General features: G+C 37.9%; 1 protein-coding gene across 2 annotated transcripts in view; it reads right to left on the reverse strand.

Moving 5' to 3' along the window:
- DCAF5 (DDB1 and CUL4 associated factor 5) overlaps positions 1–27,417 on the reverse strand; it is a gene marked incomplete at both ends in the record, with an annotated part of 94,034 nt that overhangs the window by 60,809 nt on the left and 5,808 nt on the right. The window contains 3 exons of one of the 2 annotated variants that reach the window (XM_084239950.1): positions 1,755–1,891; positions 3,399–3,435; positions 5,788–5,931. In XM_084239950.1, coding sequence (XP_084096076.1) covers positions 1,755–1,891; positions 3,399–3,435; positions 5,788–5,931 — 318 coding nt within the window. Of the gene's footprint in view, positions 1–1,754; positions 1,895–3,398; positions 3,436–5,787; positions 5,932–27,417 lie in introns of both variants that reach the window. The other variant, XM_084239949.1, reaches the window with a different exon arrangement.

The raw sequence follows: 27,417 nt of genomic DNA on the forward strand, positions 1-27,417 counted from the left end.
TCAAGCACCTTCAGGCCAATGGAAGGCAAACAGCAGGAATGTTAAAGCAAGTAGAAGCACACCCTTTAATAACCACCCAAAGGTCTGAGTAGTACGTCATGCTGGCAGTCACCCTTACACAAGGTCCCCGTAAGTCCTAGGACACACTTTCTGTACACAGAAAATCTGAAAATCACAACTTAAACAAAATTTAAGCTATAACACTCAGAAGTATATATATAGTTCCTACTCAGATCCTGTGGGAAAAAAAAGAAATGGTCACTGCGGATGGGAAAGCAAGCTGCTTTACAGTAAGTGAAAATGAATTCCACATGAGCTGAAAAAAAATGTATGACCAATTACTGGTAGGATTATTATACCTTAATCCAAATGTACTAATTTTAAAAATTAAAACTACATAGATCTAATGAAGACAAAGTAAGCCAATGACAAAAAATGAAGACAATCTAGTGGTGAGTGAAGCATATACACATATTGAGATGTGAAACTGTACTCGCAAAGTGGTACATCAATAATATTTAAGACTAAATCAAATTAAAAAACAAAGATAAAAGAAAGTAACAGTGCAATTTACCTTTCTGGTACACACAGTTTCCTAACTTGAAAAGAAAATAACCTCAGTCTAGATTTTTATTATTTCATTCCAACACTGGAATAAATCTAAATCTTTTAGATATATTAGCTGGCTCCAGGTGAGATATGAATCACTGCTACGTGGGAGGATATACGTCAGTGGAAGTTGTTACAGACAGAAAACACTCCCAGTCTATGATTTCCACACAAGATACTTCATAGGCCTCGGGGCAGGGGAGTTCTCAGTCCTCTCCACCACCAGGCATTTCAGACAAAGAATTTCACTTACCAAGCACTGCTTACAGCTACCTTATCTGCCTGACCCTAAGAACAAGATGCTCTCAGAGCTTTAGCCTCAGTAGTGAACACAGCCCAGGATGTTAAATGCTCAGAATATAAAATAATACAAAGACCCTGATCCTGCGAGACAATGCAGGCAAGGTAGTAATTCTATGTATCCAAGTATATCATGGCAAAGCTGCCCCCAGGGAGCTGGTGAGGGTGGCACTGAGGGTAGCACTGGAGGAAAGTGTCTTTGAAGACAGGCAGAGTTACAGACAGAGATCTCTCTACAGGAAATGAGTTGAAAAGATGCATTTCCTGGGGAACTTCAACAAAACAAGTTTTTCATTTTATACTTAAGAGACTCAAAAATGCATTTGGAGAGAAACTCACCCAGACATTAAACAGAGAGTACTTGCCATTACTTAAGTTCCCATACACAGTTAAAAGGAGGTTCTGTGGTTATTTCTGTAAAATAACAAAGCTGAAACTAGGATATAGAAAGTGTGTCTAACACCCACATTCTCTGTAATTAATGAAGATTATGTGTGTAGCCAGCACCATGCCCAGAGGTGACTCCTGGTGGCTGCCTTCTGTAAAGCGGCACTGTATCTTCTGCTTCTTAGGATGGTATACAGCAAAATTTTGTGGCATTTACTACATGCACAGGGGTTTGTGGAGATTCACATGTGGCTGGAGAACGACTGGCAGAGATGCCTCACTTCAGACAAGTTAGGGGAAAGATGGAACCTCCAAAGACATCTATCTATGCCCCCATGTGAGGTTACTTTCCCTTTGTATCACTGCTATCCTGATTATTCAGGTCATAGATTGAGTATGCAGTGAGCCTGACATCAAACTCTTCAATACAATCCAACAATCTTTTGCAGTTATCCTACCTCCATGGGGAGACTCCCGAATGTCCCAGATGAGAACCCGGCCATCATCTGAGGAGCTGGCAAAAATGTTGTCATTTACTGGGCTCACTGACAAGCCATACACAGCATCTTCATGAGCAAACACATCCAAGGTCTCACTGCTGAGAGAGAGAGCAGAAAGAGGTACACAGGCAAAGTGCAGAGTCCCAGTCCTCTAGTTCCTAGGATGGTGTTCTCTTTCATTTCCAGGGGAAAGTCAATCTAGCTAAATTCAAAGGATATTACATGCATTAAAAAATAGGTATTCAATTTTCAGGTAAAAGAAAATTCTAATAAGCTTTTTATAGACTTCACAATAAGCTTACTTTTTGCCTGCATAAGCATATTCAAGAGTGACACAATAGATGAGTTTCATGTTTCATTTACTGCAGAATGCATTTGCTTGTATATAGATTTGGTGTGATACTTGAACTCTAATAAGAAAAGGAGGTTTAAAGCAGTCAAATTTGATGCCGGCAGAGGTAAGAGGCACCTCCTATTCATCAGGCATGGTAAATAAGAGACCATGCTGCCTAAGTTCACATTCAGCACCACTTGATCTTTTTTTTTTTTTTTTTTAACATCGTTGTTCATTTTTAAACAATATTTGCTTCCCCCCGCCCCCTCAGAAGCAGTCCCGATGGAATTTCCTTCCCCAATGCCCCCATGCACCATCACCTCAGTCCCCTATTCTCTTCCCTCCCTCTGATTCCTCTCCCTCCTCCTCCCCTGCAGTATGTCTCTGATTTATAATTGTCTATTTTTGCTTTGTTGTGTTTTATACTGTTATTTTTTTACACTGTTGTCTTATTTGGTTCCCTTATTTTCCTGCTACAAGTGAAACCATCCGATATTTTTCTTTTTCCTTCTGGCTTATTTCACTGAGCATAATTCCTTCTAGCTCCAAGTTAACTAATAATCCATGCCTCAGTCTCCACATCTGTGAGACTATAAGGTTATCGCTCTCTTTTTTAAAAGATTTATTTTATTTATTTATGCATACAAAAACTGGGGTGTAGGCAAGAGGTACAGGGGATGAGAGGATTCATTAGAGACAGAGCAGGGAACAGAACAGGTGGATCCACCAAGACACACTGCTGAGGGGTGCAGCGGGCGAGACAGGAGAGGTCTGCTGCACCATGTGGGTTAGCTCCATGGATGGAGATTAAACTCATGCTGTAGTGGCTGACCATAGCTTGACAGTATTGAGACTTAACCCCTATGCCACTTGGGAGGCCCTATGGTTATCTCTTAATAAAATTGTGAGGGTTAGATGAATTAACATATACAAAGCACTTATGAAAGTGTCTTGCACTTAGAAAGAACTCAATAAATAATAGCTATCATCATCATTATTATTATAATTATTTTTATTATATTTCCTTCTCTTCAAACCTTGCCCTTCAAATTTTCACCTGAAAGCTATAATTTCATGCCAACTTTATAATCATTTTTCTTGTTTTAATCAAAATTTTATTTCAAAACTATTACAGGACTCTTATTTTGGAAAAGAACAGTTGGTTTGTGCTATTTTCTTCAAAAATTATTTCAGTCTAGAGAAATATTTGCCTCTCTTCATCTGAAAAAATAGAGTCAATCACCTTCACATACCAACAAATTATTTACCTTTCAACATCATGGAGGATAACTTGCTCATCATTTCCTGCAAAGGAAAAACAAGCAGACATGTAATAATTCCTTCAAAGTAGTCCCTACCCACAAAACAATTTAATATTTTAAAGACTTCAGGGAAAACATATGAAAAGAATGAACATTAATACAAAGTAACAGTGTAAATTAGAAAAAAGGTTTATAAAAATAATTTGAGGATAAGACATTCCTACATAGAATTTTAAAAAGCATGACAGCAACCAGGTATAACATAATAAGTTTCCAAAAATATATTATCCAGTGGATGATGTGGAAAAAACCACCTGTACCATTAAGGAAAAGATAAACAACCACAGGCAAATCAATTCATTCATATAAGATAGTTCTTTTTTTTTTTTTTAAAGCAAAATGCTTATTAACTCTAAGACCTGGAATAAAATCTGTAAATTTACTATGTCTCACTGTTTTATTTGTGAAACAGGGATAATAAGTGTACCTACATTTCAAAGTCATTGTGAAAATCAAGTACAATCAGAATAAGGCTAACCACTTTGTAATCCCCCAATACATGTTTGATACTATCCGTATCCTCATCATCTCTTAAAACACTAAAATGTGATTCTAAATGCCAGGAAAGTTTTTATCCACAACCTTTTTTTTTTTTGCATTTCTCTTTATTTCATCAAGGAACCTAAAAATACTATATTCATGGTCTAGTCCTACTTTCAAATGGTTTATATTGTAAAAAATAAAAACCTGAATATGAGAAAACAATAAGTAAAAAACTTCCCACTCTGTTGAACATAGAGCCAATGGTCACTTAAATAGAAAGTAAAAGTATCAGTAAGGATGTAGCCCAGGATATTTTAAAATTCTGGCTATCAACTGTGGCGTTCTTCTGCCCACCTGTGACTATACAGGTGCCTCTCTTTTTCTTTCTCCTTTTCCTAATAAACCTGCATTTTAAAAATGTAAACTAAGTAAGTTTTGTCATGGGTACATACCAAGTAAATCAAACCTCTACTAATTCCTACTCAATAACAGGCACAGCATGAGGTACTGAGGCTCTAAGTTTCTTGGAAGAACTCACAGACCAACTGCACAATCAATAGCAACAAAATCAGTTATTTTGTAGCAGTGGAGACACTGATAAAGGAGCAATCATGTGGCAGAAGGGGAAAATTTTTCATGGGGAAGCAAACATTTGAACAGAAATTCAAATAACTCAAAACTCTTACCAATGGAAGATGAGAGGGGTAAAATCTAATCATGACCCAAGGAAGAATACCATGCACACAGGCACAGTGCACCTAACATGGCAATGTTTTATTGGGCTAGAGTATAAGACTCAGAGGAAGAAAGATGAGGCCAGAGAGGTAGACTGGGGTTTAGTCTTTATCCTGTGGGTACTATAAGGCAGAGATTCTCATGGTTGAATCTAAAGGAAAACTGATAATAGCAATGAATTAGAAGGATGGTTAGAGGCCAGTAGCAGAAATCACAGAAAGTCACTGCAATAGTTGAGGCCAAAGAGAGGACTTTAATCAGAGCAGTGGGTGTACAGAGAACAGAGAGGCTTTCGCCATAGATCTGACAGTCTAGTTGGAAAGTAACAAGATGAATATATGAAAGAAAGGCAGGTCTGAGGACAACTGAGATTTCTATTAGATCAGACCAAGTAAAATTGTCATTTTTATAAGTTGAAGTGTCAGCAGTTTCTTTAAAGTTAAAGCTAATAAGCTTAAATAATTGGGTGAATGGTGATAACAACTGAGAAAGGAAATCCAGAGAACAAGAGGAAATTTTTGTGCAAGGAGAGGACCAACAATCTTGATTTTAGATCTGTTGCATTTAAATTGCTTTTGGAACACAGACATATATATTCAGTGGAAGGAAATGGTTGATGAACTCTATTTCCAAGAGGCTGGCTGAAGCACAAGTCAGTCCAATTGTGCCCTAACACAATGATTTTCAAATGGGAGTCATTAGGGGTCATGGCATCAATTTGAGTTATAAGTTTTAAAATCTATAAAAATAAAATAGAATTAAAAAAAAAAAAAAGGTATCCAACACATACTGAAGTTAGGGACTATTTTAACTTAAAATAGTGTGTTCCTGAGTATCAGATTGCAATATGAAGTTTTATACCAAGGAATGAAAGCGCAAGAGTGGAGTGAAAGAAAGAAGGAAGGGAGGAAGGGCAGAAGGGAGAAAGGGAGGAAAGGAGAGAGAACTTACTCTAATACATGTATCTAAACTGCTGTAATACAGAGAGATAAGCTATGGGAATCAGTAATTCCACAGCTCAATGAGATAAAAGAAAAAAATAAGGGAGTTATTTTGGCACTCCTGTAAAATCCCAGTCATGTGAATTTCCCAAGGTGGAAATCTCCCTTCTTCTCACCTCCAGAGAATACTTTGGTGTTTCCACTGTTGAAAGCCAGGCAAAAAATGTTAGAATGATGCTCTCCCTTCAGTTGTATGGGTTTGACTCTGGAGTGGATAGCCTGTTCCATGTGCCATAAAAGAACCCGGCGATCATCTCCTCCTTGAGAAAGAAGCAAGAATTTAAAGTTAAAACAGCTGACATTTAGTTTTGCCAACTTGAATCCCATCCTATTTAAAACTTCATCTCCCCAACTTGATGAGATTCTGACCCAGGTACATAAACTGAGGGTTCCAGTCCCTTATCCATCAGTAGACACATGGCCTTTAAGTCACTCATTTTTTCCACAGGAATTAAATTTTAAATAGGCACACCAAAATGGCAAGGATAAGCAGTGACACCGTCCTTTTACTGTCTCCACCTGCCCTTTCTTCCTCAATTAATAGAACCTGATTTGGTTTCTAAATGCTGATAATGAAAGAATTCTAAAAGCAATGTTGCTAGAATACTAGTTTCCTTTTTTTAAAAATTGAGGTTAAATTGGTTTATGGCACTGCATATTTTACAAGTGTAGGTGTTCACACCTCATCAACTGTATGTTACCATACCATGTCTACCACCAAAGTACTTACAACCCTCCACCACAGTCCATGGGTCCTCCAACTTTTGCGTCCACTCCCCTTCCCTCTGTTCTGCAGGTGGATTCCCAGGGCTTGTTTTGGTTTAGCCTTGTCTGTACCTTTGCTTTGTTTCTTTATAGTTCACATATAAGCAAAATCATCCAGTATTTGTCATTCTCCTTCTGACTTATTTTGCTTTGCATAAACAATCTACTCCAGTTTCAGCCATGTTTTTGCAAATGGCAAGATTTTGTCTTTTTGACACTTGAGTGGAACACTAGTTTTCAACGCACTTTCAGTGAATGTGGAACACTGTACATATGACAAGTAAGGATCTGCCTGTCATAGTAGCAAGATCTAGACAGACCCCTACTCTCATAAAGCTCAGTCCAGCACTTACCCGTGTATAACTACTCTTAATAGTCTAGGCAATATTACAATACACTACATGCATCAGCTCCAATAATTAAATATGTATATTATACATATTCTTTATACTTGCAGATGCATTCAAAAATGGCAGGATAAACAAGCTGTTAACATTGGATACACTATTTCTAAGGAATAGTATTAAAAGAGTAGTAAAAGACAGATTGGAGGGTTTTAATTTTACTTTACACATTTGGCACTGCTTGACTTAGTAACAAGTCTACCAATATTATATTCCTAATAAAAACTTAAGTTACAATAGGAGCAAGCATTGGCAACAAAACATAGTAAGCTCTCTGCTTCTGCCTCCCTTTTCTCCATTCAATAAGAGAGTCACAAATTATAGCACATATACAAGAGCATACCATGGAGCCACTAAATCAGTAGCTCTATAAGGATAACTCAGAAAGCCATCCAAAGCCCTTTGTTAAGTGGGAAAATGAGGTGTAAAACAGTATGTGTACCAACATCCATTTGAGTAAAGCAATGCTCCATGACAGCAAAGACTCTTGTTAATTTGGTTCAAGGAGGAACTCCCCAGTTACCTAAATGAGTGCCACCAAAAGTAGGCATTAAATGAGTATGTTTAAACTTACATATCTATACATATCTGGAAAGCCATTGAAGAAGTTATTCATAATGGATACCACCTCTAATAATAGGGCTTGGAGACTTTTTTAAATTATAAAATATATATAACATGAAATTTACTATTTTAACCATCTTAAGAGTACAACTTGGTAGCATTAGGTATATTTGCACCTGTTGTACAATCACCATCACTGTCCATCTCCAGAACTTATATATTATCCCAAACTGAAACTCTGCACCAAATGAAAATAACAATCCCCTGCACCAAATGAAAATAACAATCCCCACCCCCTAGTAAGCACCATCCTACTTTCTGCCTCTATGAATGTGACTGCTCTGGGCACTTCATGTAAGTTGAATTATATATTTGTCCCTTTTGGTCAGGCTTGTTCATTTAAAATGTCTTTCATATAGCAGTGTGAATCACAACTTCAATACTTATAAAGGCTGAGTAATATTCCATCACATACATACACACATACACACACACACACACACACACACACACACACACATTGTTTGTCAATTCATCTATCGATGGACATTTGGGCTGTTTCCATCTTTCGGCCACTGTGAATAATGCTTGCATAACAATTTAAGAACATGGGTATAACAAATACCCAAGTTCCTGTTTGCAATTCTTTAGGGTAAAATTATTCAGAAACTTTAACATTTTAATTTTAGCCTTATGCCTTCCCATCCTATTTTTGCAAGAAACATGTTTCCTTTTACAATAAAAAAAAAATGAAGATATGGCAACCAAATCAATATTATTCTCCCTCCCCTAGAATGAAATTGCCTTTGCTCCTTGAGTTCCTTTGTTTCTTAGGTTCCTTCTTCCTTACATTATTGGGCAAGATCAAGTTCCGTGTCCTCCTCCAAAGTATTTCATTGTTGACTGGACATGATCCTTTAAGTGTGCCCCATAGTGTTCCAGGTTTATGATTTGCCTATTTCAACTATGAATTCTCTGGCCTGGGCTGGTATATCTATTGGGTGGTTGGAAAAGTCATGACGTATTTTTGCTTGAAAAAATACGTCATGACTTTTTCTGGCAAACAAGAAATCCTGTATCTCTTACAAGTTAAGGTTGTGAAAATAAAGATTAAGGGTTTTGTTATTTTAATGAAAAGTGACACAAAGGAACTTTATACCTCATTAATATATTTAGACAGGCCATAAGCACTTTAGCTTTTCATAATCCCTACTTCTATTGCTTTTCCCCAACACTGAGGTCACAAGTCAGGGACCTATCTTTCTTTTGCTACTATGTATCTAATATTAGAGAAATACTTCTCTGTAGTGTCTTTATGAAAAGTAAACAATTAAAAAATAAAGAGGCAGGGCCTCCCCGGTGGCGGTGGCGCAGCGCGCCGCAGCGGTTGAGCGCTGGGTTGCGAGGCTGCCCGTAGCCTCTGCAGCGCCAGTTCGATCCCCGGCCGCTGGGCGAGGGTCCCACATGGCGCGCAGACCTCTCCTGCCGCCAGCTGCTCCCCTCAGCAGTGTATTTCGTCACTCTGCCTGTTCTGCTCTCCACTCTGGTTCTGGTGAATTCTCTCACCCTCCCGCGCTTCTGAGTGTACCCAGTGTGTGCATAAATAAATAAATAAATAAATAAATAAATAAATCTTTAAAAATAAATTAATTAATTAAGAGGTTCACCTGTTTCTTCTACTCATTTATGTTTTCATTTTAATCTCCTGAGTTTAGTCTCCTGAGTTTCATCAAATAGAAAATGGAGACCACACACCAAAATGGCCCTATTCAAAGCAATTTATAGATTTAATGCAATACCTATCAACACCCATGACTTTTTTTTAAAGGAAATAGAACAAACAATTATCAAATTCATAGAGAACCACAAAAGGTCCTGAATAGCTAAAAAAAAAATCTTAAGAGGGAAAATGGAGGCATCACACTTCCTGGCTTCAAACAATATTATACAGCAACAGTAATCAAAACAGTATGGCACTGGAACAAAAATAGAAACTCAGACTAATGGAACAGAATTGAAAGCTCAGAGATAAATGCATATAAACATGGACACTTAATCTTCAACAAAGTAGGTACAGCCATAAAATGGAGAAGGTGTAAGGTGCTGGGAAATATGGATAGCCACTTGCAAAAAAAAACAAAAAAAAACTGATATAGCAAGACCAATATTTAACTCCATACTCAAAACTTAATTCAAACTGGATTAAAGATTTGGACATAAGAACCGAAACCATAAAATACTTGAAAAAAACACAGTACAAGGCGTCTGCCACAAATATATATGTGGGAATTCCCCTCCCAACAGCAAGGGAAACAAAAGCAAAAAAAAAAACAAACCAAGTGGGACTATATCAAACTTAAAACCTTGTACTTCAAGAGAAACCATCACAAAACAAAGACAACCTACAATGTGGAAAATTTACATACCATATATCTGACAAGGTGTTAATCTCCAAAATTTATGAAGTACTTACATAATTCAACAACAAAGAAACAAACAATCCAATCAAAAAATGGGCAAAGGACTTCAACTGACACTTCCCTAAAGAGGACAGTGAGATGGCCTACAGACATGAAAAAATGTAAAATATCATTTATTAAAAGAGAAATGAAAATTAAAACCACATTGAGACGTCCCCTCAACCCGGAGAGAATGGTCCATATAAAAAAGAATAGAATTAACAAATGTTATTTAGCTGTAGTGAAAAAGGAACTCTCATCCACTGTTGGTGGGAATGCAAGCCCCTGTGGAAAACAGTATAGTGGCTTCTCAAGAAAATAAAAGTGGAAATTCCCCATATGATCCAGCAATAGGTATTTATGCAAATATGAAAACTCTAATACAAAAAAAATTTACCTATACTTATATACATAGCAGCACTATTTACAACTGCCAAGTCATGGAACCAACCCAGGTGCCCTTCAACAGATGGGTGGATAGAAAAACATATTGTCAGTGGAATATTACCCAGCTATGAAAAAGATGAACTGGTAGCATTTGAGGAAAAATACATGGACCTCAAACATATACAATACTGTATATGTTTTAGAGGTATAGGTTCACACCTCTTCAGATAAATGCAACCACACTATATCCACTATCAAAGCATCCATAATCCTCTACCATAGACCATTGGGTTCCATCTCCCTAGCCCCATCCTCCTCTTCTGGTAGCATCAATTCTGCAGTCAGAATTTCTAGGGTATGTTTTTCAGTTGTGTCTTTTCCCTTGTTTGTTTGTTTTTTTTCTTTAGGTTCATGTGAGTGAAATCATCTGGTATTTGTCTTTATCCTTCTGACTGACTTTGCTTAATATAATTCCCTCCAGTTCCATCCATGTTATTGCAAATGGCAAGTTTTCACCTTTTTTGGTAGCTGGGTATTATTCCATTGTGTGCGTGCGTGCGTGTGTATGTGTATTCAGTGACTGGAATAATTTAATTAATTAAATGACATGTCCTTAGTATCTAAATATATATATTATCACGTCTTCTTTACCCATTCATATGTCTTTAGGTTGTTTACAATAGCCAATTTTTGGAAATTCCCCCCATCATCCAGAAGGCATTATCTTTAAAGCTCATTCTAGGCATTGATAGGATAGTTTAATTTTGCCAAATTAAATACTCAGTAATTCAAAATGCATGGTTAGGGCCTCCCTGACATGCATGCTTATCCCTAACCATGCCTTGAAAACCTAATGGTAAGTTTAAAAAGCAAATTTTAGATGAATATACAGGATGACATTAAGTATATACTATACAAGTAATAAATGAAAGAACAAAAAAAAGAACAAATACAAAAGAACAAACAAAACAATATCACATTTAAAAACACACATATCATAAGAAGGGGGCTTCAATTGTATCTGTAAAGCTTTTTCTTAAAAAAAAAAGACTAGAAACAAATGTAATAAATTATCAGTGTTTTGTAAAATCTAATTGGTATCTCTTCTTCATATTTAAATATTTCGTGATATTAAGGAAGTACTGTAACATCTCTTAAGGATAATAATGGCATTGTGGTAATGTTAAAAAAGAAAATAATCCTTATTAGTTAGGGATGTATACTGAAGTAGGTGAAATGGTATATATCTAGAATTTCCATTCACTATTTCAGAATAAAATGAGGAGAGGTGGATTAATAAAATGCTGATAACTGTTGAATGTAGATACACCATACTTTGTATATGTTTGAACATTGTCATAAAATGAAATATATGGGGGATTTTTTAATGCTCATGATAGAAACAGACTAAAGAAGCAAGACTCTGCAAGATAGGCTGGGATGCTCATAGCAAAGAAATATAAATGAAGGCACCTACAAGTTATTCACTAAGACCTATGGCTCTTGAATTGCAACATCCTTAAAAATTTCAATAAAAAAAGAAAACAGACTATCAATATCTATGCACTCATAGCCATCCTCAGCCCAGGGTCTTCCCCCATCATCCAGAGGACATTATCTTTAAAGCTTATTCTAGGCATTATAGGATGGTTTAATTTTGCCAAATAAATACTCAGTAATTCAAAATGCATGGTTAGGGTCTCCCTGGTGGTACAAGGGGTTAAGACGCAACCTGTGAAGCTATCCACAGCCTCTGTAGCACAAGTTCGATCCCCGGTGGGCCAGGGAGCAACCCACATGGCACAGTAGAACTTTCCTGACTTGCCCGCTGCCGCCTCAGCAGTGTACTTCAGTGAATCTGCCTGTTCTGTTCCCCACTCTATCTCTGGTGAATCCTCTCCGCCCACCCCCCACCCCCGCACCTCTGGCCTGTACCCCAGCTCTTGTATGCATAAATAAATCTTTAAAAAAAAGTGCATGGTTATTTGTAGAGTATCTTTGGGTCAATTAAAATGGCATGTCATCTTTCTCATCAATGAGGCAGCCAAGTAGCAGACACAGAGAAGCAAATCTTTATGAAGACCCTAAATGGCAAGACCATCACCGCCAGGACTAGCCCAGTGATTCCATTGAGAATGTCAAATACAAAATTCATGGAGGGCATCACACCTGACCAGTAGCATCTGATCTTTCCTGGAGAACAGCTGGAGGATGGCTGCATTCTCTCAGACTACAATATTCAGAAAGAGTCCATCTTGTACTGGGTGCTGCACCTGAGGGATGACATCAATCGAGCCATCCTTCTACCAGGTCACAGCCACACCAACAACCTGCACCCTGAGAAGAAGGTCAAATAAGGCCCCACGACTGCCTCCTCCTTTGCCCACAGGGGTGCTTCCTGCCCAAACCCTATGGCCCCAAGACCTCAATAAAGTATCCCTTTCACTGACTGGAATAATTTAATTAATTAATTAAATGACATGTCCTTAGTATCTAAAATGATGACAACCCAAGTTCACAAGAGATTGGACTCGGAGGCAGAAATTATGCCATGACAGGGCCTGTTTCTTCTGCTTTGCCCTCAAGATATATGGTGCATATTCCACCACTATCCTATAAAAACAAGCACATGTATTTCCTTAGGCAAGGTATTAAAAACACTACAAAGATAACACTTTTCAACCATGTGTTGGCAAAAAAACACAATGGATGCAAATCGAGGCACAACTGAAATAGTTACAGCTGTGCCCAAATCTCTGACCTCACAAAGCAAAGAGGGGACCTCACAAAGCAAAGGGGTGGGGGGGCAGGTAATGCAAGGATATATCAGCTCAGAGTATGTAAAAAGCTCTACTTTTCTCTGTGAATCACCTAGTCAACTCAAAAAAACAGGGATTTATGGCATAGTTGCACTCAGGGAAGCTGACCAACAAATAATTCAAGTAAAGAGTATATGATCCTTTAAGCCATAGCCATTAGCTCAGTACTTGGGTGCTTGTACAATTAGCCTCAGCCTGACTGCTGTGGGGCAGTCAGCACAGGGCCTTCTCAGGAAATCCAGTAGCAGGGCAAAAGACAAGCAGAGATGTACATATAATGTGTGTGTACATGCACACATACTTACATGTACACACACATATATAATCGACAGCCTGTGAAGCCAAATCTTCTTTTGTGTTGACCATTCCTCTCCTGAGTTCTACAAGGCTGCAAAGAGATATAAAGGAATAGCTTATGTGTCACACAGCCCAGCCACATCAGTGAAGGGAAGATAAGTTTGTTTTGCTATTTTTTCAAAATTGAAAATAATTAACATTTATATAGAAGTTTATGCACATACATCTTCACTGTTCGATAAGATTATAGGGACCCTTTTTCCAGATGAGGATCAGAGAAACAAAATAATTTGTTAATAATCCAAGGAGCAAGGCCTAGAGCCTAAAACCAAATTGTAGGTCTCTTCTACCAAAGTGTAGAAGCCAGAACACTAAGAAATCCAAATGAGCATGTGTTACATAGTTTTATGCAGCACTTTTCATGCATCTCCATTTTGTTGTTCCTGGGGATGCTTAGCATTTTGGTGGGGTTTGTTTTTGTTTTTGTTTTTGTTTTTTTTACCATTTTTAAGTGTAGAATTTGGTGGCACTGAGCACATTCATTTCACAATGTTGCAAACCATCACCACTATCCATCTACAGAATCTTTTCATCTTTCTAAACTGAAAATAGGTACGCACTGAACAACTCTCCCTGGCAATCACCATTCTACCTTTAGAGTGGTATTTCTGTCTCTATGACTTTGTCTGCTCTAATAAATGGACTCATACAATATTTGTCCTCTGAAGACTGGCTTATTTCATTTAGTATAATGTCTTCAAAGTTCATCCATGTTGTAGCATGTGTCCGAATTTCATTCCTTTTTAAGGCTGAATAATATTCTATTGTGTGTTTAAGTCACGTTTCGTCTATCCATCTGTTGATGGACACTTAGGTTGCTCCCACTTTTTGGCTATCTTGATTAATGCCATTGAGAATATGGCATTACAAGATACATGTTTGAGTGCCTGCTTTCAATTCTTTTGAGTCTATATCCAGAATTGAAATGGTACCATACTATAATCTTGCTTGATTTTCTGAGAAAAACAGCCACATTGTTTTCCACAATGCATATATTATACAATTTACATTTCTACCTGTAATATGCAGGAGTCCAATTTATCAACAATCCTAACACTTGTTGCTTTCTGGTTTTTCTTTGAAAATAGCTATCCCAGTGGATGTGAAATGCTTGCTGGTCTTTTTGACTTTCAAACAATCACCTAATATGACTCTCAAGGCCTTACTGAATATCTAGAATTATATAATTTTACACACAGTCTATTATTTTTATGTATTATTTTATACTTATCTATCCTGAAATTTATTTCCACCTTTCTGCTTACTTACTCCACAGTTGACGACAGCTTATCCACATTGGTTTAACATTTCATTACCTGAAAAAACTAATATATATAAATTTGGAGTATTTATATGTATTCTCTCCTCAAATCATTTACAAAAACATTAAGAGCACAAATCTTCACTTACCCAACCTGCCACTTCTGCACTTAGACTTATTTTAGAAATGGGTATGGGGGCCTCCCCAGTGGCACAGAGGTTGAGTGCAGGGTTGCGTAGCTGCCCACAGCCTCTGCAGCGCCGGTTCGATCCCCGGCTGATCCCAGCCTCCAGAGGAGGGTCCCACATGGCGTGCAGACCTCTCCTGCCGCCCGCTGCTCCCCCCAGCAGTGTACCTCGGTCCTTCTGCCTGCTCTGCTCCCCGCTCTGGCTCTGGTGAATTCTCTCACCCTCCTGCGCTTCTGACTGTACCCAGTGCTTGTATAAATAAATCTTTTAAATGGGTATGGGATGAGGCATCACAACATTCAAAACCAAAGACTTGTTTTTAAAAAGTAGTGTTTGCTTGACACATTTTAAAAAACAACCATAACAAAGACTTAGGATACTCATGCATAGTTTCAACTCTCAATGTTGCTATCACTTATTCTAGCTATCTGCCTTTAGGCAGGTTACTTAATCACTCCAAATTGTATCTTCTCATCTGCAAAATGAGACTATAACTAGCTATGTTATAATGTTATGTTAGGATTAATGAGAAATGTGTAAAGAGCTTGGCCCATTGCTTGATACACAGTAGGAGCTAGATAAATGTTAGCTAATTATTCTGCTATTTGAACTTCAAAGCAATAGCTAAACTAACATCAGCTCAATTTACTTGGCGTCAGGGACCATCCTAAGGGTTTTACATGTAGTGGTTCTTCTAGTCCTTTTAACAATCCTATGAAGTAGATAATTGTCCTCATTTTCCAGATGAAACTACAGAAAAGCTACATAATCTGAAGGCACATAGCTACCAAGAGTGGGATTTGTGGTCTGAATCCAGCTAATCTGGCTCCAGAGACCAAATTCCTCTCAAAAATAAAAATCTAGGGGGCCTCCCTTGGTGGCACAGGTGGTTGAGCACAGCACTGTGAAGCTGTCTGCAGCCTCTGCAGTGAGAGTTCAATCTCAGCTGGCCGGCGAGAATCCCACATGGCGAAGCAGACCTCTCCTGTCTCACCCACTGCTCCCCTCAGCAGTGTATTTCTTTCAGTCTGCCTGTTCTGTCCCCCGCTCTGTCTTTGGTGAATCCTCTCACCCTCCCGCACCTCTGACCTGTATCCCGGTTCTTGTATGCATGAATAAATAAATCTTTAAAAAAAAATCAATAAATATCTAGGGCCTCCCTGGGGGCGCAAGGGGTTAAGCACTGCACTATGAAGCAATTCACAGCCTCTGCAGCACGAGCTCAATCCCGGGCTAGCCAGAGAGAAACCCACATGGTACAACAGACCTCTCCTGTCTCGCCTGCTGCTCCCCTCAGCAGTGTATTTCAGTCAGTCTGCCTGTTCTGCTCCCAACTCTGTCTCTGGTGAATCCTCTTACCCCCACACCTCTGGCCAGTACCCCAGCAGTTGTGTGCATGAATAAATAAATCTAATAAATAAATATAAAATAAAAATAATTAAAAATCTGGCCTCTGAAATACAACAGGGGCCAGACACCGAAGTGAAAACTGTCAGATTAAATGGAGACTGCAAGACATTCAACCCTTTTTAAAGGACAAGTCACTACTCAGCTCAGTCAATTATTGCCATAGAGGAATGCAGATTCAAAGTTGCCAGATCTTCCAAGTTTTTGAGAAGTCAGCAACCTGATTTTTGCATAATGCAAGCATCAGTGCAGGCTAACATTTGGTCCATGGATAAGTTAAGGTAGGGTAGTTAACCCAAGATCACAAACTGGGGTCCAATACTTCTTTAAGTCAGGAGAAAGAAATCAAATGGTGAGTACAGGTAGGTAGGTATGGAAAGATAAGGAGCTGGTAGCATGTGAATTTTGCTCTTCACCACAGAAGTGGCCACAAGAGGGTTAACATCTACAGGCATCAACTTCCCTGCCCTACACAGTACACTTATTCTGAAAGCTGAGTCCATTCATCTGCCTATAATTCATTTTCCCACATATCCAATTAAGTAAGTAAAGCAGAAACTTACTATCCCCATTTTAAAGATGTGAAAAGTGAGACACTGGCTTGCCTCAATGACGAAAGTCTGACTCCCAGCTTCCCACTTTACATTAAGTGGGAAGCAAGAATTGTAGCAGCAGCAATAACCCAACTAGAGGGCTTCCCTGGTGGTGCAAGGGGTTAAGTCTCAACACTGTGAAGTTACCAGCAGCCCTTGCAGCACGAGTTCAATCCCCGGCCAGGGATATAACCCACATGCTGCAGCAGACCTCTCCTGACTTGCCCACTGCTCCCCTCAGCAGTCACTCTGTATTTCAGTCACTCTGCCTGTTCTGCTCCTCACTCTGTCTCTAGTGAGTCCTCTCACCCACCCCTACCACACCCCAGATCTTGTATGCATAAATAAATCTTAAAAAAAGGTTTAGCTTAGACTTCCAAAATTTAAATAATTTGCCAAACAGCTTTACACCTCCTTAAGAGGGAGTCTCTAAATCTGAGGCTTCGATTTGATACCCAAATACAAATAAGGTAACTAGGGATTAATCTTGAAAGGTATTAGGAGAATGTGAGTATTTTAACAAAGAAAGTTACACCCTAATCAGCTCCTTTTAAAGAACTTAATCAGCTACATTATAATCAGCCTAAAGTAAGACTACAAGATGTCAAAACTTATGGTAAATGAAATCTGCCTCACTATTAGGGCCAGTTATATGAGAACTTAATAATAAATGTTTTAATGATATAATTTTCATATACTGAATGAACTGGCAAAGATTAAATGATGCCTGGGAAACAGGCATGATGCAATCTCATAATACACTGGTACAAGTTTAAATAAATTAGATCAACCATATTAGAGAACAAATATACATCAAATGTATTTTACAAATAAAAAAAATTCATATCCTTTGACACAGAGGTCATTTCTAAAATTTTATTTTAAGGGAAAAAATAAAATTTCAAAGACTTAGCTACAAGAATTGTGATATAAGCAAAAAATAAATAGAATATGAGGGAACTGGTTAAATTCTGAAGTAGGCCTTGATAGAATACAATGTTGCTAACAGCATGCTTTACAACAGTTCTCTAAGTGTGTTCCATGAACCCCCCAAGGTATGCAAAGTCAAACTATCTTCACAGTAACACTAAGTGCCATATGCCTTTTTCATGGTGTTAACATTGTATTAAGGTACCCAGCAAGGGTGGGTAAAACTACTGGTGCCTTAAAAAGGTAGACTGCTAGTTATGAGTGTATTCTTAACTGCTACAGATGGTAGTAAAAACATGTCAGCTTCACTTTAAAATATTCTTGATGAAGCAGTTAAAATAAGTTTATCTATCAAATTACAACCAGACTAGATACCTTAATACTCCGTATGATGATACATACAACCCTTTTTTAAAGACAAGCCATTACTCAGCCAGTTATAGCCTTAGAGGAATGCAGGCTTAAGGTTGCCCTATCTCCCAATTTTTCCAGAAGAAACCAGCAACATGAGGGGTATACAATAAAGGTATATGAATGGATTTTAATGTAACAGACTATGAAAAGTTCTCTGATAAGGCTTCAGATACTAGATAGCAACTTATCTTGAAACTTCCATTTGTCAAAGTTTTGATATAGTATCAAAGAATAAGGCATTAAAATACTTTTGCCCTTTTCAGGTTACATATCTGTGCAAGGCTGAAGTTTCTTCATGTATTTCAGTTAAACTAATATTTCACAAAAGGTTAAATGAAAGTGGCTCCAAAGTGTTTATTATAACATTCGAAAGATTTGGAAAAATTTTACACTGCTACTTCTCTTACTATTTTGGAAAAATATAGTTATGTTTTATTAAGCTATTCTTAGTTTGTTAATTTCAAATAAATCAATTTTTAACTTTCTCAGCTTTAAATTCCAATAAAATTAAAATTGACAGGGCCTCCCCAGTGGCGCAGCAGTTGAGCGCTGGGTTGCGAAGCTGCCGGAAGCCTCTGCAGCGCTGGTTCGATCCCCGGCTGCTCCCCGGCCACCGAAGGAGGGTCCCACATGGCACACAGACCTCTCCTGCTGCCCGCTGCTCCCCTCAGCAGTGTACTTGGGTCCTTCTGCCTGCTCTGCTCCCCGCTCTGGCTCTGGTGAATTCTCTCACCCTCCCGCGCTTCTCACTGCTTGTATAAATAAATAAAATAAATAAATAAAAATAAATCTTTAAAAAAAAATTAAAATTGACAAGTATGTGATCCACACAAATTGAATTTTTTGAAGTCTTCAATGACTTTTAAGAGGGTAAAGAGGTGTTGAGACCAAAGAACATGAGGATTTTTGCTGTAGAACAACAGTTCGCAACTAGGGTATTCTGTCCCCCTGGGGAGCATTTGGCAATGTCTGGAGACTTTGTTGGTTGTCACAACTGGGGAGATGCTACTGGCACATATGGGTTAGAGGCCAGGATGTTGCTTAATATCCTACAACACACAGGATCAACCCCCATATAAAGAATTATCCAGTCTAACATGGCAATACTGGGCCTCCACGGTGGTGCAGTGGTTGAGCGCTGGGTTGCCAAGCTGCCTGCAGCCTCTGCAGCACTGGTTCCATCCCCGGCCACTGGCGAGGGTCCCACATGGTGCGCAGACCTCTCCTGCTGCCCGCTGCTCCCCTCAGCAGTGTATTTCAACAGTCTGCCTGTTCTGCTCCCCCCTCTAGCTCTGGTGAATTCTCTCACCCTCCTGTGCTTCTGACTGTACCCAGTGCTTGTATAAATAAATAAATAAATAAATAAATAAATAAATAAATAAATAAATAAATAAATCTAAAAAAAAAAAGTAGAAATTCTATATATTAAAAAAAAAAAGGCAATACTGTTAAGGTTGAAAAAAATAACCTGCTTTTGAAACCTATTCAATAACAAAAATGTTAATATTAATAAAGTTACAAAATAGCCTAATTCTGCTTTTATGTACATGTGCTTACAAAAAAGATTAAACTATGTCCATCCTTCGTGTTAAAAATCATTATCCTGAGTAGGTGGGATACTTCTTTATTTAAGTATCCCCATTTTCAAAATTTTCTATATTTTTTAACATGAATAAATGGGAAGTCTGTCTCATAAGTGCCATATTCTCATGACATATGATTCAAAGGAAATTCTCAATAGTAAACTACGGAATTAGTGAAATGTTCAAGAATAAAGGCAGCTCCTTAAATAAAACTAGGAAAACACTAAAAACCAATTCTTAGGGCCTCAAGGACAGTAAGGATTTATAGGAAAGTTACTGATAGTGGATGGTACACTGTAAAGTATTCCCAGACTGACCAAGACCACAGGCTGTTTTCATGTCCAGTTCCCTCTTCTGCCAGAGGATTCATCCGAACAGTATGCTCTCCTGCTTATATCATAGATGCTTTTCACTGATTGAGTAGTTGCTGATTTTTAAATTCTTTTTTAATAAGTACACTGCTGGCCTGACTTTTATAAAAGCAATATTACAACATAATAAAGCCTTTTTCCCTCTTTGGTCAATTCTAAAATATTGAGCCACTGTTTTCTTAGTCCTTCTAGAAAGATATGAGCAGGTAGCAACAGAGATGTCAACTCTGAGACTAAATCAAAGGTCACTTGAAGCTGGCTGTCAAACATCCAAATTTCAGCTATTTCTCGCCAATATATATATAAGGCAAAATAAGTGTTTCAGATATCTATGGCACCAAGCAATATGTACAGTAGATAAAGCAAAGTTGAGAGAGAGAGAGAGAGAGAGAGAGAGAGAGAGAGAGAGAGAGAGAGAGAGAGAGAGAGAGAGGGGGAGAGAGAGAGAGAGAGAGAGAGAGAGAGAGAGAGAGAGAGAGAAAGCTTTGAAGCTACTTAGATATCAATCCTCAGAAACTCCAATCAGTCATTTGGCCTTAAGTAGTAACACAAAAGATACAACTGGAATTTAGACACAATACTTGAAGGGGAATTCAAAATGAGGAAAGTTGTGTAACAAGACTTTGACAGCTATCTGAATTTGTAAAATAAAAAATTCTCCTCCTGAGTAATGTTCTTAGATGGAAACAAATTTCCCAAAGTAAAGACATATGTAGCTCAACATGCTAAGAATTAAATCTCTACTTACTCATCTGTAAAATAATGGGGGGCCACCAACTTAATCAAAGCAGCCATATACAGAGACAATAAACTCCAGATAAAGTATACTGGAAGAGTTTAACACCTTACTTGAATAAGTCCTTTATAAATGCAGAACCTCAAATCTTTCCCCACCAGGAAAGACAGATCAGACAATCCAGTTTTTAATCCTGATTTAACTACTTCCTAGTTGTGAGCTACTGAGTGCATCACTTTATCTCTTTGCTTCTCTGTGTCCTTCTAAAGGCGTTATGATCATTAGCCCTTTTCAGGAATGAAATTTTATTATTCCACAGAGAACATCAGTAGCCTAAGGTCATAAGTGACACAAGTAAAATCATACCTCTAATCCAGATCTCCTAAATGTCTTTATTGATGATATTCTACAACATTAAAGACATTCTACAGTCAAATGGTCACATACCTGAAAAATGAGACTGAAAACCCTTCTCAGGGTCAATCTATACACTCGAGGGAGCCAACTTTTACTGCAAATGAACTCTGGTGCAGGATAGATACTCTGCAAAACTAAGCCCGCACTGTGATTTTAATATCAATGTCATATTCACTTTTGATGACATTGCATACCAACTCTGTGTGCTGAGAAGTACAAGATATAACCTCAGGAAAAATATCCCGATTCAACAGATCATTCCTCAAAATTAACTGCAAAAAAGCAACAACAGGGCCTCCCCAGTGGCACAGCGATTGAGCACTGGGTTGCGAAGCAGCGCAGGTTGGATGCCTGGTGGCGCGCAGACCTCTCCTGCCACCTGCTGCTCCCCTCAGCAGTGTACTTCTTCGGTCTGCCTGTTCTGCTCTCTGCTCTGGCTCTGGTGAATTCTCTCACCCTCCTGCGCTTCAGACTGTACCCCAGTGCTTGTATAAATAAATAAATCTTAAAAAAAAAAAAAAAGCAACATCACACAGGGAGATTTAAAAAAAAATTAAAAATGCACAAGTAAACAGTAGAATAAGAACATTAAGAGAATGTATGTAGAAAGGAAATAGTTTATTAGCCTCTCAACTTCGCATTTTCCTCATGACTCTAGCTTTTTTAATTTTTTCTTTCTAGTAAGACGGGACAAAAAGTTTGCCTTTCAGGCTCAATCCAGTACCATAAAAATGTCAGCTGAAAGACCTGGCATGGAAAGAATGGAGGCTTGGAAGCTTTTCCACCACAGGTATTCAATGGTGAATGGGAGAAGTTAAGATATGAGGTTTTCCATTTTACCAGAGTAGCAGAAAACTCAGATGATTCTAAGTAATGGCCATATAATTTATAATCCAAACTAGAACCTTTTTAAGAATGAAAAGAGCACTCATATTATGCCAGGATAATGGGAAAATTGGACAGTCCCAAGTAAACTAGGAAATATACAGTCACCTTAGTCATAAAGGACCCTAGCAGGCAACAAGGCAGGCAGGGGTACTAGAGTTACCTGATCAATGATATCAGACAAGCTTACCTCCCATAATCAAACAGCAGGAACTCCAACAGAAACAAAGGGCGAAGATGGGAATCAGCCTTTCTGCCAACATCTCTACCACTTGGATCTATTATAAACCTGTCAATTACTTCAGAGGCCTTTCTCATTGATTCCTGTGAATCCCAGTCTGCTGAAATATAATTTCTATTTTAAAATTGGTACTAATAGGAAAACAGTACTCAAAGCATATGGATTTGATCTCCGAGCATACCAACTCTGTGACCTGAGAGGTACAAGATATAATCTCAGGCATTCAACACTGCAAGGTGCAAGGAACAAGTAAGGTAACAAGGGAAGTGTGAGCCTCCCTGGTGGGGCAGGGATTAAGACGCAACCTATGAAGCTGTCCGCAGCCTCCACAGCTGCTACAGCACGAGTTTGATCCCTGGGTGGCCAGGGAGCTACCCACATGGCGCAGCAGACCTCTCCTGTTTCACCCGCTGCTCTTCTCAGCAGCGTACTTTGATCCATCTGCTTGTTCTGCTCCCCACTCTGTCTCTGGTGAATCCTCTCATCCCCTGCATCTCTGGCCTGTACCCCAGCTCTTGTATGTTTAAATAAATCTTGAAAAACCAAACAAACAAACAAACAAAAAAGGCAAGTGTGACATGAAAGCATGGGAAGAGCAGATAACTAAAGTGACAAACTACTATTGTCATGTCTTTCCTTAAATTCCTGACTTAGGAAAATTGATGTGAAAAGCAAATGGAATCCAAGACCAGAACCTACAGAGCAGCCCTCCCTGTTCACCCAATCAGTTAAATAATCTTAGAAATGAGATATCTTCTTTTTCACAGAAGGCATGAGAGTGAAGTTGTTGGTGACAAAGGTTAAATTTTACTTACAAGAACACTACAAGTTCAGTAAGAACTACTCCCATTTATCATCTGGTCTAGGTAGGAGTCTTATCTTCCTTTATGATACTGTGTCAGTGAAAAAGTGCTTCCAAATCATTTACCACTGCTGTTTGGGGAAATAATCCCATGTTACATTGCTTAAACCTTTCTCCAAAATGTTCTTTATTGTGGGGTCTTCCTAGTGATCCAGGGGTTAAGTCCAGAGCTACCATCTGAGTTTGATTCCCAGCCAGGGAGCTAATCCCCCTGGAGCAGCAGCCCTATCCTGTCTCACCCACTGCTCCCCTTAGTAGTGTATTTCAGTAAATCCACCTATTCTGCTCCGCACTCTGTCTCTGGTGAATCCTCTCCTCCTTCCCCCTCCCTGTACCTCTGGTCTACACCCCAGTTCTTCTATGCAAAAATTAAAAAAAAAAAATTTAAAAAAGAACTTTATTCTGAAGAATGTTGTCCATGTATGTCCAAGGCATAGACCTTTTCTCCCCATTCATAATTACGAAGATACGGGTTTCTGTTGCTACTCAGCCAAATGCATTCAATCAGCATGCTTTCAGCAAATATCAAACTCAAATTGCAGACTCAGTAAATACATATATTCAGTTGGGCTAATAGAGAAGAGGTATCAATTTGGTAACCAGAGTACATCTGTCGCTAATTAGACTAAAGTGATTTCAATCCAGGGTGAAGTTTGTCATGTAGACTATGGAAACAAACCAGAAAAAAAACACAAAGTATAAGAAAGGAGACATTAAATGACTGCCAAGACCCAAACCCAGGTGAAGTGATTTCTAGCAACAGAGATCGTTAAGGGGTGAGTACGAAAGCTGTGACCACAACTATGCTTACTGACTCCAAGTCCACAGCTCCATCCGTCCCCTCAACCCTAGTCCCCTTTCTCTGCTTATACATAAAGGAAGAAAAGCAATTAGCAAAGTATCAAGAGTGAAAGCGCAAGAGATGAGTATATATAGGGGAAAAGTCAGATCCTTCTAAATGTAACATTCTAAAAATTTCAAAGCATTTATGAGCATGTCTCACATTCACACAAACCCAGGTTGGACAGCGCAGCTCCACCACAGCTTTCACAAGCTTCAATTTCTCTAAGCCTCAGCTTCCTCATATGTAAAATAAGGATCATAGTATAATCACTACCTTAGGAAAGTTTCTTTTAAGTATTAAATGTGATCATGTATATAAATGTGCTGGATAAATGACTTACTCATATATTATCTATTTTCATTAATAAGCACTACTTTTTATAAACAGGACTGTCTCAATTGAATTCTAGGAGAAGCCTTCCTAATTTTGTAAATGCTAGGGAGCAATACAGATTTTGAAGGATCAGCAGGGCATGTGAGATGAGAAACAAGTTTCAGAAAGCTTATATTATGTTGGCAGTGGCAATAAGTATTAAAGCTGAAAAGAAGAAAAACTTAGGAAGCAGCTATTGGAACCAAATTCTCTACAAAGACCCAAGTAATAAAAATCTACTTTCCTCTCTAGAATTATATTTCACTTCATTTTAACCAGAAACAATTAATTCTAATATCTATTTTCTCCACTAATGCCCTACCTGTTATCTGCATTATAGAACCTTCAGCATTTATCAATGTCTTTTTTGATTCCTTTGCACTTAGTTATGATAATTAATATAAAACTTCCAAATTCCCTTATATTTTTAGACTATACATAACACCGGCTATTTTCCAAGTGGAAAATAAGACTTATAAAGTGTTTAGGGAAGGGCCTGGCACATGCTAAATATGTGTTTTAAAATGATTATTATATAGTTATTAATAAAATTAAATACACTTAGTGTGTTCTCATTAAATATTTTTAATGCATAAATAAGCACAAGATATCTGTGTGATACAAGTTAATTTTATTTACAGCAAAACACAAATACAATTGATTATCTAAGAGAAGAAACTGGAGTTGTACATGTGCAAGGAAACTGCTAACAATTCATTAAAAGAGAGCCAGAAAAGGTGACCTGTCCCTATAAGAAAAGGGAAAGGAAAACATAAAGAGGCGATTTAGAAGTTGCCTGGGAGTAATGAGCCCAGAGTCCTGACTGCCAAGGACTAATGGAGCCACTCTGGACAATTCACCTCTCTGTATCTCCAATACCTTGTACGTAAAATAAAGATATGGATTTAAGCTCATGAAAGACTGCCCACCTTTTGTTTTTGCCATATCCATATAAAATATTCACCAGTTTTCTTTGTTTAAAATTGACTTTTAAAAATAAAATTGACTTTTAAAAATGTATTATCACCTTAAGCAAGAAATACATTTAAAATATTTTATACATGTTAGTTAATGTTCCTAAAATGTCTAAAAATAAATGTTACTATTAAATTTTAAATATCATTCAAAGATCACCTAAACAGCACCTTACACTATGACTACAATAACCTAGTCCTTATAAATTAATAAATTTTTAAAGGACAGATTTGAGTAGAAGAGAAAGGCAATTTCATAATCTCACAATATTCCAAGGGTTAATCCTAACAGGTTAATAGTTTTTAATTATGACACTTTTTTTAATATAAAAAGGTACCAAAAATTGAATTTAAAATTGATCCCTTTTTAACCTATATAATCATTTAAATTAAGATTTTAGTTTATTTTGCCTTAAAAGGTTTAAATTCCATCCTAAGTTATCTAAAATCAATTCTTCTTGAAATCATGAAAAAGTAAAAAATGTAAATGAAGCACTATTAGCTATGAAAGTGCTGTTATAAGCATGCTCTGTGTGCCCTGCTGGATCCATGAGCAAATAAATAAAACTTCCTAAACCTGGAATTCAGAAAAGCAGCATCTATCTGTGTCTTAAATTTTACTGGTCAATAAAGTCCCCAACCTAAATGACTGACTCTACTTTACTATTAAATCTATCACTAATCAGTACGTGATCACACATTTGTACCTGGGCTAACACCTTTCAATGTAGTGGCCAGGATACATAACTGAGGGCCACTGCTCTTCTTAGGAACTCTATGTAATCAAAACTGCATTGGCATAGGAGAAGTCAGTGAATATCCTTTGAACATTAGTGAACACAGGACTATTCTTTGACATGCTAACAATGCTTAATGAGACTGACAGTCATCAATTAAGCCTCACTAGATTGTTTTAAAGCAGAAGTGACACACCCAGGCATACTTCTAAATTTGGAAAGCTTTGATAGGTAACAATTCATTAACTGAGTAAATGGGGAAAATGTCTATGTTATTCTATCCTTATGATATGATCTTTATAATTATCATAGCAATGTGCTACAAGGCCATCTCTATGAGCTTTCTTTCCTACCAAAGCTCAAAGGCAAGAGGATTCTTGCTGTATTAAGTACTGCAAAACAAAGGAATATCGAGTATCAAAGTATCATAAGCAGAGGAAAAAGTTAAAATTGTGGGCCTCCCTAGTGGCACAAGGGGTTAAGCACCGCGCTGTGAAGCAATCAGCAGCCACTGCAGCACGAGTTCTATCCCTCCCTGCCCGGCCAGGGAGAAAACCCACATGGGGAGGCAGACCTCTCCTGTCTTGACCGCTGCTCCCCTCAGCAGTGTATTTCAGTCAATCTGCCTGTTCTGTTTCCTGCTCTGTCTCTGGTGGATCATCTCACCCCCCACATCTCTGGCCTGTGCCCCAGCTCTTGTATGCATAAATAAATAAATCTTTTTTTTTTTTTCAAAAAAAGGATGAGATAATGTTACAGATAAGTAAACACTCATCTGTAAGCTTTTTAAGAGCATGATTTATATCTGATTCATTATCTTTGTTCTTACAGTTTCTGCTGTCATAAATAATATGCACCGAATAACTATTTGTTGGACTAATAACTGGACCAAAGAATAAAATTAAACACCTTCATAGCAATGGATTATCACTAATTAGAAAGCTCAGAAAATCCAGAAATTGATTCCTTCATCACCTTGTCAAATACATGCGCAATCAAAGTTTTTCAAAGTCTGGCATCTGCTGTACCAATGGCCGTATTTCTCCTGATAAACAGCTGGACCAAGAAATTCATTGATGGGACGTTTCAATAAAGTCATTTCAAGTATTTTCTGGCTAAAGTCAAACACTTCACCTGTAAGTAATATGCTCTTAGATAAGTTTACAAAAAAAAAAA

This window comes from Talpa europaea (genome assembly GCF_964194135.1).
Source record: "Talpa europaea genome assembly, chromosome: 8".
Classification (NCBI taxonomy): domain Eukaryota; kingdom Metazoa; phylum Chordata; class Mammalia; order Eulipotyphla; family Talpidae; genus Talpa; species Talpa europaea.